Source organism: Schistocerca cancellata, chromosome 9 (genome assembly GCF_023864275.1).
Source record: "Schistocerca cancellata isolate TAMUIC-IGC-003103 chromosome 9, iqSchCanc2.1, whole genome shotgun sequence".
In the NCBI taxonomy this organism is placed as follows: Eukaryota; Metazoa; Arthropoda; class Insecta; order Orthoptera; family Acrididae; genus Schistocerca; species Schistocerca cancellata.
In genome coordinates, this window is record NC_064634.1 from 457,872,436 (window position 1) to 457,886,154 (window position 13,719).

The window sequence follows — 13,719 nt, forward strand, 5'->3', positions numbered from 1 at the left end:
GGGCATGATTACACTGCTGCAACGTTACTGCATTAAAATGTCGGAAGTATGGAATGAGCAAAAGTCCAGTGACAAATTTTTGACATTTATGAAATTTTGCGACAGGTTGAAACCATGAAGTGGAGCACGATGCCGTCTTTTGTAGACATTGCTCTTACTGACTGGGCTAGCTAGGTGAAACTTACAGCTTCAATCCTGTCAGTATCTCTCTCCTAAAGTCCAAACTTTAAAAGAAGGCTACTTATCTTACTATCATAGCAAGGACCATCCTGTCACCAAGTTAATTTTTTTTTTAATTTTTTACATTTGCAGATTTATTGGAACAGAACCTACAATTTATGTAATAATTTTGGCAATTATTATCTAAAATTTATGTAGCCCTTTTTGCCTAAGGCTAGAGTGGCCAAGCTGAGAATTCATTAAGAATAATATCCACTAACCAAGTTAATTTAAAATATTTCAGAGAGGTTTTAGTGTCTTATACAAGCAGCTCTAGAATGTTAACTTCTGAAGCTGCTGAAACACTAATAGTTGCTGTTTGAAGAGAATTAGTTGTGTAAGTTTTTAATTAAGAAGTTGACAAAAGTATCTGCTGACCACTTTCATTCAGCACAGTTTAGTGCTTACCACTATTCAGGGCTGGCAATGCAACCTGAGAACATGTGTATGTTGTCATTTTTTGCCACTGTACTTTGAGAACAATGTTACACTAAGCTTCACTTGTCTGCCGTAAGTGAAGGAATTTTATGAGCATAACACTCAAAACATGAATGGGTGAGGCCAAAGCAGTTTGTCAGAGGCTTACTTGTGTTCTAGAAACTGTAATGCATCTGAGATGGAATTAAGTTCAAGATTGTCTAATTTGTGTTCCAAGGAGACTAGGGACTGAAGATCTCAATTAGTATTCTTAGCACCCTATGCGGCTTTAACAACTATACTGGTGAGATCTGACTAGCACCATACACACTGTTTTTAAGGACATTCTTTTGGGTTGCTGTAGCATCACATAATACCAGCCACAAAGTCCATGTAAGATAGAAACACAAGACAAGGGTCAGTGCAATGAAACTGGTTGACAAACTTTTGAAATTTAAGGAGGGAAGTGAAGTGGAAGGGGGGAGGGGGGGACAAAGACTGACCAATGTTCCTGATCCAAACCTGGCAGTGCAAGATGTTGAGCCAAGCTTGTGACCCCACAGGAGGATATCGGGACAGAGTCAAGCGCACTCCCGGAACAGACCACCTGCGGCTGACCCCAACTAAGCCCCCTTACTTTGTACCTGACCAGCAGACCCAGATGTGAGCCACATGCATTCACACATTTTCTCTGAGCTTCCACGTGACAGCCGGGCCCTGCTATCACCTGGACTGCTCCCCAGTCAGCAGCCCCCCTCCCGGGAAGAGGGGCCCCAGCACACACACTCCTGAACACACATCAAACACACACCTAAATGTTTGAGGATGGGGAGAGACAAAATCTCTCAAATCATTAATGGGAGAGCTGTGTGTAGCCTCTTAGGCTAACAGGACAATGAAACTCAGAATGGTTTTAGAGGGAATGCTACCAGCCTGAGAAACTAAATGGCTGCTCATTTTGCTGAACTCTCAGCAGCTCTTCACTTTATTACACGTCACATTGTACTCAACACTATCAATATAAAATGACTTTTTGTCAATCAGAAAATTGGTTAAACTGTACTCAGCCTGGTACTGCATCCCTGTGATGGGTGGAATGACTCACAACCAAATCTGCACAATTATACCACTCATTCCCAAGATGCAAATAGCCAAGCCCTACACCTATTTTCCCCCCAGTCCCTGCAGATGGAAGGCCCGAGGACGATATCATCCGGACCTCACCCCCAAAGGCACACAACAACCAGCCTGCAGAGTTCAGGTGGACAATGGACTGTCAGAGGCTGCACAAACCAGTGTGTGCAAAGTGAATACAGAACTAATTGAGCTTGGTATAGGCACAAAATGTAGCCCACTAAATTGTCTGAACACACTGTGCCAGGCCAAATATTAACTGTATCTAGAAAGGAGTCATTCTGATCCTAAAACCAACTGTTTGGTACATAAGGAATAAAGTAAAAATTATCCTGGCCTTACTTGCACTGGTAGTGATGGATGTTGAGTAGCAGCATTAACAGCAGCTTTTGGACTGCTTTATCTGCTGTTCAATACTGTTAAGTAGTGAAAATAGATATGTAATGTTTTGAGCTACATACTGTGTAGAACATTCAGTACACAATGTTTCATTGAATGAAGCCTAAAATTGTTGACAATGTCAACACCAGGACAGGAATATTGACAAAAGGGGTAGATATTGTTCACAACTCAAAGGATGATGTGGTTCAACCATACTTCTGTGTAAGGAACTCCATATTAGTTTTTAAGCAAGCAACTAAGAGGTTAATGAATGTTTGAGTGTGTTAGTTATTACAGAAGTTGTAGTTATGACACCATGATATTGATCAAGGAAAAGCAAAGCTTTTGCTACAAAGAAGTTGCTTTTTGCTTTCAGGTTTAAGGTTACTAACTGCCACATCTGTGTGAAAGCATTTAGGTCAACTTGTGTGAGAGGGAAGGGAGAAGTCAGGAAGGAGGGTGGAGGACGGGGGGGTGGGGGGGGGTGTATGTGCGTATGGGAGTAAGATTGGCCTTAGAACTTTGGAACCTGACTTTCTGCTAGTGTCATTTTTAGAAGTGACACAAAAATAACATTTACACAATGCCAACGCCAGTGTAAGGAAAAACAGCACCCAATTTTCATAGATGCATTATGTCATTACTTGAGGAAATCACCTCATTTTCACTCTGAAGAATTTTCAGAAGAGGGCAATTAAATTTAAGAATATTCATTTTTAGTAACCGACTGCATAACTACATGTTGCAGAGGCTACTGTGTCAGCTATTATTTCATCACGAGTTTACAATAATTTAGTGTTTGTTAATTAGAAGTACAGCATGTTTTTCGAACTGTATACAGCACTTAATAAAATTTTGTTTTACTCTTAAGTGAAGCAATTTGACTTGAGGAACACACAGCCACTGTACATCACCATTCAGTGGTTTTACAGCTGAAAGACATCATTGCCTTTTAAAGGATTTTATATATTAATGTTGCTGTACTAATGTATTCACAGAAATGTTACCAAATCATGCTGTCCTTGCTACAGGACGATTACAGCTTTCCAAGTCATGGGTGCAATATTCTGCAAAACAGTGTATAGAACTAGCTCAAAAGCTATGGTAATGTACATGTAGTAACAAATACATCTGACATCTTGAGAAGTCAATGCTGCAACTAATATCAGACAGCAAGTGGCATTTTTAACAACAATGATTACTGAAGTACTAAGGGAAGCTAAAATTAGTAGCAAGATTTACATATTTAGTGTGTCAGAAAAAGAAGCACCCTTCTTAACTGTAACAAGGAACCTTTCAGTGTAAAGTTGCAAGTTCAATCCTTAGGCCTCTTTGAAAGTTAATTATGATAGGGAAAACATTAGCTGCTAATGATTCACCATGTGCATCAGAAGTGTGACAAAATCAGTCTCAAGGAGGTTCAGAGGTCAACCTATGGCATGTATGCATTACACTTCACAAAATGGACATAGTTGACATTCAAGTAATGTTCAAAACAAACTAGCAACTTGCACCATGAACACTGAACAATGACATGGCTCAGTAAGCACAAAGGTTTGCACCACTGAACAGAGGCAAACCTCCTTGGGAATTAAAAACTTCGCAGTTAGGTATCCACTCTAAGAATGTGTATATAATCATATTAGTGTAATGCACTGATGAAAACAGATGGTATGTGATGGCACTACCTGATAACATTGCTGCCGACTTGTTTGAAATCTGTTCTTTATGTTTTACTATGCAGCAGATCATGTTTCATGTACATAATTATGTTTAGTGTCCACTCCTTGGACAAGGACTGTCCTTTGCTACATTTCACTGGTGACAGGATTTGTGGCTCACTGTCTGATGAGGATGAATAAGTATGTGTCTTAATGCTGTTTATCACTTTCACTCATCATTGTACTACTCATATATTGTGTCTGCATAGTCTAGCGTGTGTGACAATACATTCCACTGACTTATCTTGCAGACACTAGTTTTTCATCTGCCTCTTCTTTCTCACTTTGCAGAATTCCCTGGGTTCCTTTCTGATGGAACATTAAATTTGACAGCTTTTTTATATATTATGCTATGACCACTTTATCATCGCTGATGTTATGCTCTCTATCACCCCGAACAGCACCACAGTATTATTGGGAGTTAGACTAAGCAGTTACACTACACTTCACTTCATAGCTTCATGCTGTGGTCACCACTGGGTACCTCCAGTCCTGTTCCATGCCATTAGCAGCCAACATTGTGGTTTCATGGTAGATAATCTGTGCACATGTAATGTTATGGACATCATTGGCTTTTTGCAACCTCTTATTCAAGGGGTTCCTTGTAAAAGGATTTGTGGCTCACTGACAAGGATGATTAAATATGTTAATTTACCTTTGGGCAGAGAGATTTAGATGAATGTTTGAATTTCAAAGCAATAACTTACTGTACAGTTGCTCATTGTGTACCTAGAAGAACAGTTCACCATGGGAGTGGCCCTTTTTGGTATGTAGCCACTGCAAACCAACTGAAGTAACAGCCTACTACATAATAGATGTAGAACAAAGCAGAAGACTATAAATGGAGATACTGAATGGAATACATGGCTGTCATGAGGGCAATAATTAAGCCTTTAGCAACTACCACAGCAGAATGTTGCTGCAAAGGTTTCTCACAAAATGCACATATTTTCTGGTCCTATGGAGGAGGAGAAAAATTATTGTTTAACTTCCTGTTGACAATGAGGTCATTAGGCGCGGAGCACAAGCTCGGATTAGGAAAGGATGGGGAAGGAAATTGGCCATGCCCTTTCAAAGGAACCATCCCGGCATTTACCTGGAATGATTTAGGGAGTCACAGAAAACCTAAATCAGGATGGCCGGAGACGGGTTTGAACCGTCGTCCTCCCGAATGCGAGTCCAGTGTGCTAACCACTGCGCCACCTCGCTCGGTCTGGTCCTATGTAAATGCTGTCAATGTCAGAGTGGCCAGATATGTTAATGAGATTTGGGGGTAGAAAATGTTCCCTACTAAAAAAATTCCAACACTGTATTTCTTTACTTACAAATACCACATGAATTGGTACACCACCACCATTTACAAACCTAAGTATGACTAATGAGGTATAAAAATTTTAATTGGGTTTAGAATTTCTCAGTCAAATTATAGTAAGTTCAAGTGTGCCCTCAAGGAAGTATGATGGGCCCATCCTTTATCATTTAGATACATCTGAGACTGGCCTTGGCAGCCAAGGATGGCTAGATAAAGTTTTTTCAGAATGCCTTCTGGCCAAAAGCTTACATGTTTAGTGGTCTCTGTTGTGCCTGTCTGCAACTCAATATTTTCGCTATATGGTGAGTAGTGAATTATGCGATTCACTGTACAAAAGGAAGTGTCTTGTGACCTTAACTATAAATGATTCACAATCAGTATCAGTCAACTCATACCAACATCTGTAGTGATGTGAACTGGAGTACTCACATCAACAAACTACTATGTTAAGGCAGTAAGTTTACTAATGACACTAGAAATCTCTAGTGTATCTTAGAATATTGCTGAAGTGTATAGGGCCACTGTCAAATAGGACTAATAGGGGATATTTAGTCTACACAAAGAAGAACAGCACTAAAAACACAAATTGGCAGAGTAAGATAGATGCAAATTATTCTCTGGAAGCCTGTTTACTGAATATGAAGAACCAGTAGTGTGTTAAGAATCTTTCTATTCTTCAGCCTCTTGTGTATTGCCCCTCTACAGATTATGAAGACAAACTTATTACAGCATGCAAAGAGATTTTAAGCATTCTTCCAGGGCTCCATAAGCAATTTAAACAGGGTAAGAAATTTAAGTACTTTCTGCTATTAAATTCCCAGTCATCTGCATGTAGTGTAAATTTAGACCGACTCTTTGGTCCTACATTGAATTTTTTCCTTGTTACATGGTGTCCCAAAATGACACTAACAAGCTGTAGGGCACATTCTTTACATGTCAACAATGAAAGTCTAGTGAACTTTCACTCAAACACACACCTTTGCAACTATTTAAGTTATTTTTCAGTTGCAGAAATGTGTTACTGACTAGTGAATATGAACAAACTTTTTTGCAGCCCTCTGTATAAATGCCTTATCTGTTTTAATGAAACTTCTACTCAGTTGATTGTTAAATGACACCTGAAATTGTGAAAAATGCAACTGGAAAAGTGACGGATGCAACACTATTACACGAAAAGAAGTCTTGGTATCAAATGTAATGCCACCAGCTTACTTGTTGGCAGCTGCTTGTTTTCTTCTTTTCATGAAAGATTTCACTCATTCTGCCATTCTGCTTTTGGAAATGGAAGGATCCTGCAAAGAAGAATACAAAATTTACAGTATTTGACAATAATAAAAGTACCAATATCCTTACAAATAGATATGAGTGAACATAATGAAGCATGTGTGTCAGCTGTTTCTAAACATTACAAGAAACTTTTCAGTCCATTCTGATTATCAAAAAATCTGCAGGGATAGGGAAGATGTGATGCTATACACAAATTAAAGAGATACAAATGGTGGAAACTGAAGGTGTACACTAATTAGCAACTATTCATTGCTACTGAATTCACTGAATACTAAATAAATTAACCATACTAAAATTTGCAGACAGTTAGCTACTGTACATGAAGCTTAAGCTCCCACAGTTAAACAGTTATTTGTTGATGCTACATCAATGCTTAGATGTACATTAATATTTAAGAATAATTGTTACCTACAAGTTATAACACCAGAGGCCATTTTACAAGAAGCAAATTCAACATCATATGTTGCAAATTATCACCAATCCTGAAATTCAGACAGATGCACCCCAATACAGGTCACCATTCTGATCCCTAAATGAGGCTAAATCTACACCAAGATTATTTTGTCATTGTGTCTGGCAGTGTAAAACAAAATTCCACTAGAATGCATTATCATTCTGAGGGGAGAGGTAAAGTTAGTGGGAAGTGAGAAAGGAACTTTCTGCCCTCTGAGGTCTCTAAGGCACATGGCTACTTATTTCAGCCAATATTGTAATCACTCATTTTTTTCTAAATATTTCCATTATTTTAGTTGTGTTATTACAAAATAACTCTGTAAAACAGTGCAGTTGAAGCATGCACAATATGCTGAGCTCAGCTTCATTACCCATTCATCTGCATTCTGACTGTAGCTCTGCAGTACAGACAATTTGAACACCGAGAACAATGCAGATCATAGCCAGCAAATGAGCAAGTCCAAACAGACCAGTAATATTTTCTAGTCACAAATAGTTATTTTGAGTAAAAAAAATATTTCCTGGTGAAGTAAGCATGGAATATCCACTACAAGGTATTTCCTTAACAACATCCACCTGAAATAAGAGCACCAGCACAGCTGAATGATTAGAAGACTTCTAATTTGATCACTAGTGATTCATCTTTCCATTCAGAAAAGCTATCAATCTTGGGATATCACGTTGGCCCAAGCAAATGAATTACAATTGTGTCTTAGGTACTACACCACCTCAGTAGCTCCTTCCAGAAGGAGCTTGGGCAGTAGACCACAGGGGTCTTACACATTCCTCGCCCCATCCTCTGGAAGTTGAACACATCACAAAATATATACCCAGAGGAGGGGGGGGGGGGATTGATTACTCAGTGCTCATTGTTAAGTGGTAAGAATTTGTATCTCTTGTGTACTATTCTGCAGCTTTGACAAAATTTCCTTCCCTGCGACAGAGAGGCATAAGTGCAGTTTGATCACTACCTCAACTGTCATACTGGACACAGAGCTACAGTGATTCCAGATGTTTCTGCTCTTCATCTGAGATTAATGTGTCCGTGTGTACTTGCTGCATGGAACATCCTGTGGTTGCACTGTTTTTCACCTTTCACACTAGCAACTAGAAAACCAAAACTATCAGTTCAGAGCAACTGCATCAAGTTTTGTGAAAGAATGACCTACAGGCTTATCAGGCACGTTGTTCCATGTATACTACAGTTTCTTCAATTATGGGGAAGGAGCCATCAGCTGAATCAGTTGCCGTAGGTAAGTCACCACACCATGTAAGTGCAGTTTGCAATGGCAGACAATGTGACAATCTGCTCACCCAACCCATTTACCTCTTCTTACAATTTCTCTCTGCATGGGTGCAAGAAAACTGCCAATGTGATGGTAAGTGATTTTTCCATTGCAACACCAATTTACAGAGTGTAAAAACAAATTTTTCACGAAAATTTCAGGCAATGTTTACGTTTGCAACTTTCTAGTTGCTTGGCTGAGAGCTTGCCCACATGTATGACCTACTGTACACAGTAGCCTAGCTGGCATGGCAGTGGAGGGCATCACAGTCTGTATCAGTGTCCTGGATTACATTCCAAAGGGATCATCTATTTATAGTGATCCATCCATCAGATGGAAACCTTATTCTCATTGGCCGGGCCACATGCTGGCACCGAGTTTTACACTATCCCTTCTCGAATCCGAATCATCTCCAAGAAGAACATGACACTACCCACGGAGCCATTAAAGTCACACTAATGCACACAGCTCTTGACACTTCACGAAGCAAATGTGCCCGCATACACAGTGGTTAAGGGAAACCTTTTCAATTTGGCTGCTGAATCCCCCTTAAGGCTCTCATACAGGATCAAACATTTCTTGAGACTTTACCATGTCTTCTATATGCTGTCCACCGTTTTCAGCAACAACCTGAAATCGAGAAATAGCATGTTCCACAACTGATCGAAGTTTTTCCGGGGTCACGTTCAGAATGTTGTGCACAAAGCGTGCCTTCAATGCAGGTAAGTTTGCATTAGGAACGCTGAACACTTCTTTCAGATAGGCCCACAGCCAGAAGTCACACGGATTAATATCAGGTGATCGGAACGGCCAGGCTGTAGGAAATTGCGGCTGATAATGCTAGCTTTTCCGAAATGGCGCTTCACCAGCTGCTTAACTGTATTTGCAATGTGCAGAGGTGCAGAGGTGCGCCCATCCACGCTGTTGGAGAGCTGGAATGACGTGGTTGCGCAAAAAAGAGAGAGCCAGTGACCTTTTCAAGATGAAGTGGTACTGATTTGCGTGTTGATTTTCCGCTGCCCATATTTGAGGATTCTGTGTTGACATATCCTGTTAGATGGAAGTGGGCTTCGTCTGTCCACAAACACTTCCACGGCCTATCATTGTACACTTCCACGCAAGCAATAAATTCTAAAGCAAAGGTCTCTTGCTGGCAAGTCAACAGGAAGCAACTCGTGCACGTGGGTAATTTTGAATGGATTGCAAAGAAGGATGTTTCGTAGGATTTTACGCACCGTGCTCACGGGTATGTTCAATGTTCGGGCAATTCTCCTTGCACTACACGTTTGCACACCACCACTCGTCTCTTGCATTGCTGTGGCCATTGCTTCCACTGACTACAAATCAATTCGGTTCCTCCCTCTACCAGGTTGCACACTAAAATTACCTATCATTTCGGATTTCCGAAGCATTTTCTTCAGACCACGGCAGTCTTCGTACCAATGCCTTTTTCAAACCTTCAGTGTCCGGAACTCCTGCAGAGCAACGTGTGGAAGTCATCATTCTTGTAATACAGCTTTACAAGTAGAGAGCGATCCTGTATTGAGACAGTTATGGCGAACGTCGCAGACGCGACATGTGTAAAAGCCGAGTACGCGGCGTGTTTATACTAACATCAAAGAATCGTGCGCATGACGTGTTTTCCTTTACGTATTCTGACATTCAGGCCATTTATTGATCAATTTTCACAGTATTTTTTATTTTGCCTTACGTTTTGCTCTTCGATAATATTCCGTCGCAATTTGATGTCGTTCTGACAGAAGTTCAATAGCAAAATCAGACCGATTGCATTTAGGAAACATGTACGAAAACGAGGAACTGGCGACATCGTGCAGCGGAACGTGTACACCCCACACTGCCTTAGACTGCTGGGGCATGACACTGACATCCATCATTCAGCCACGGTTCAAATCGTCGTTAGGTTACTTTGTCTTACTTTTTAGACTTCCGCTCCCTTGTTGTTTATAAACAGCACATTTTCTAACTTGTCAATAGCTTATCACATTGAACTGGATGCATGTTTACTAACCACAAAAAAAAATGGCTCTGAGCACTATGGGACTTAACAGCTGTGGTCATCAGTCCCCTAGAACTTAGAACTACTTAAACCTAACTAACCTAAGGACATCACACACATCCATGCCCGAGGCAGGATTCGAACCTGCGACCGTAGCAGTCGCGCGGTTCCGGACTGCGCGCCTAGAACCGCGAGATACTAACCACAGTGTAGAACACTAACAGGTCCTGTCAAGGTCCCGGACGATGGTTTCCCGATAGCGTGCACAAGCGATGAAGACGTCGACACGCTTGTTGTGCTGGGTGCATCCGATAACCAAGCTGCTGCTGCTCGTGCGTGTGTTGCACGGTACCACCAAAATGTTTTTCGTCGCCTGGAGCAATGCCTTCGGGAAACCGGTAACTGACAAAGGTCCTTCAAGGGCTAGACCTACTCTACAAAACAGGACGCGATTCTGGGTAGTATCTTTGATACTGGCAACTCGAGATACCTCAGACTGTTTGTTGAAGTACTGCACGATGAAGAACTGCTGCCAAGGCAGAGTTACTAAACACAGCCTTCCGAAATGCGTTCACAAAAGTAGATGGTCCAGACTGTATACCAATTAGGTTCCTGTCCGAATATGCTGATGCATTAGCTCCATACTTAACGATCATATACAACCGTTCGCTCGACGAAAGATCCGTACCCGAAGACTGGAAAGTTGCACAGGTCACACCAATATTCAAGAAAGGTAGCCTTTTATGAGTCATCCACTAAATTACAGGCCCATATCGTTAACGTCGATATGCAGCAGGATTTAAGAACATAGTGTTCTCTAACATTACGAATTACCTCTAACGAAACGTTCTATTGACACAGTCAACATGGGTTTAGAAAACATCGTTCCTGTTGAACACAACTAGCTCTTTATTCACATTAAGTGCTGGGTGCTACTGAAGAGGAATTTCAGATCGATTCCGTATTCCTGGATTTCGGGAAGGCTTTTGACACTGTACCACATAAGCGGCTCGTAGAGAAATTGCGTGCTTATGGAATATCGTCTCAGTTATGTGACTGGATTTGCGATTTTCTGTCTGAGGTCACAATACGTAATAATTGACGGAACGTCATCGAATAAAACAGAAGTGATTTCTGGCATTCCCCAAGGTAGTGTTATGGGCCCTTTTCTGTTCCTTATCTATGGAAACTATTTGGGAGAATCTGAGCAGCTATCTTACGTTCTTTGCAGATGACGCTGCCGTTTATCGACTAATGAAGTCATCAGAACATCAAAACAAACTGCAAAACGAAAAAAATCTGAATGGTGCGAAAAGTGGCAGTTGACTCTAAATAACGAAAAGTGAGGTCATTCACATGAGTGGTAAAGAATTCAAACTTCGGTTACACGATAAATCAGTCTAATCTAAAAGTCGTAAATTGAACTAAATACCTAGGTATTATAATTACGAACAATTTAAATTGGAAGGAACACACATATGTGGGGACGGCTAACCAAAGACTGCATTTCATTGGCAGGACACTTTGAAAATTTAACAGACCTAAGGAGACTGCCTGCTGCGCGGTGTGGGATCCTTACCAGATAGGACTGATGGAGTACATCGAAAAAGTTCGAAGAAAGGCAGCATTGTTGCGAAATATGTGAGAGAGTCACAGGAATTATGCAGGATTTGGGCTGGAAATCATTAAAAGAAAGGCGTTTTTCGTTGCGACGGAATCTTCTCACGAAATTCCAATCACCAACTTTCTCCTCCAAATGCGAAAATATTTTGTTGACACCGACCCACATAGGGAGAAACGATCACCGCGATAAAATAAGGGAAATTTGAGCTCGTACGGAAAGATATCTGTGTCCGTTCTTCCTGCACGCTATACGAGATTGGAATAATAGAGAGTTGTAAAGGTGGTTCAATGAACGTTTTGCCAGGCACTTAAATGTGATTTGCAGAGTATCCATGTAGATGTAGAAACTGGAACTTTACTGAAGTTACTGATGGTAAGAAAACATGGTCTTTATCATACGTTGTATTATGTGAAACGTGTTTCACATCGAATTTAAGGAACATTTTATTAAAAAAAAAAAACATCATGGGAGCTCAGTTACAATTGCCCAGATCCACTTGCAGCCCATCAAATCGAGAATTCAGAATTTAGTTTTAAAATGCCAGTTCAACCAACAGACCTGAAGAACCAACCAACAGACCTGAAGAACCAACCAACAGACCTGAAGAACCAACCAACAGACCTGAAGAACCAACCAACAGACCTGAAGAACCAACCAACAGACCTGAAGAACCAACCAACAGACCTGAAGAACCAACCAACAGACCTGAAGAACCAACCAACAGACCTGAAGAACCAACCAACAGACCTGAAGAACCAACCAACAGACCTGAAGAACCAACCAACAGACCTGAAGAACCAACCAACAGACCTGAAGAACCAACCAACAGACCTGAAGAACCAACCAACAGACCTGAAGAACCAACCAACAGACCTGAAGAACCAACCAACAGACCTGAAGAACCAACCAACAGACCTGAAGAACCAACCAACAGACCTGAAGAACCAACCAACAGACCTGAAGAACCAACCAACAGACCTGAAGAACCAACCAACAGACCTGAAGAACCAACCAACAGACCTGAAGAACCAACCAACAGACCTGAAGAACCAACCAACAGACCTGAAGAACCAACCAACAGACCTGAAGAACCAACCAACAGACCTGAAGAACCAACCAACAGACCTGAAGAACCAACCAACAGACCTGAAGAACCAACCAACAGACCTGAAGAACCAACCAACAGACCTGAAGAACCAACCAACAGACCTGAAGAACCAACCAACAGACCTGAAGAACCAACCAACAGACCTGAAGAACCAACCAACAGACCTGAAGAACCAACCAACAGACCTGAAGAACCAACCAACAGACCTGAAGAACCAACCAACAGACCTGAAGAACCAACCAACAGACCTGAAGAACCAACCAACAGACCTGAAGAACCAACCAAGCATTGCCCCTCACCATAAATCCTGGAGGTATTGCAAGAGAAAGATTACTGACTTTAGTATGGGTTTTAAAGATTTGCAGCTGTTTACTGTGTCTGAAGATGCTGGTTTCAAACTTTTGAGTGTTTGGAACCAGTCTGTAAATTGCCATCAAGGTGCATACTAAGCACAACATTACTGTAAGTTCAGTATGTAGGGATGCCAAATAAAATACGTATTGGGAAGTCCATCTCACGTTTCCATCACTATCGATGGTTGGACATTATGGCAATGATGTATTGTCAGGCACTTACAGTACTCTACATCGTAAAGTAAGAACGGAAGCTCCATTATTAGGATGTTTTCAATGTCAAGAGCTGACTATTAAAATTGAACTACATTTTATTATTTAAGTGGGAAGTGCAAAATACAAATGTGTGTTATATATAATGACCCTAACGCAAAAGTAAAAATTCTGTCTGCCTTGTATCGCGCATA

General features: G+C 41.0%; 1 protein-coding gene across 1 annotated transcript; it reads left to right on the forward strand.

The window, feature by feature from the left end:
* Positions 1-1,171: 1,171 nt before the first annotated feature.
* LOC126101496 (sporozoite surface protein 2-like) lies at positions 1,172-13,263 on the forward strand. The gene is made up of 2 exons (XM_049912142.1): positions 1,172-1,299; positions 12,408-13,263. Exons 1-2 carry the CDS (start codon positions 1,172-1,174, stop codon positions 13,261-13,263), a joined length of 984 nt encoding a protein of 327 aa, XP_049768099.1.
* The last annotated feature ends 456 nt before the right edge of the window (positions 13,264-13,719 follow it).

Excerpts from the sequence above, each read along its gene's own strand:
- LOC126101496 (XM_049912142.1), top strand. The coding sequence starts at position 1,172 with ATGTTGAGCCAAGCTTGTGACCCCACAGGAGGATATCGGGACAGAGTC. Across the intron at positions 1,300-12,407 it reads CCTGACCAGCAGACCCAGAT|ACCTGAAGAACCAACCAACA; the intron begins GTGAGCCACATG and ends TTCAACCAACAG.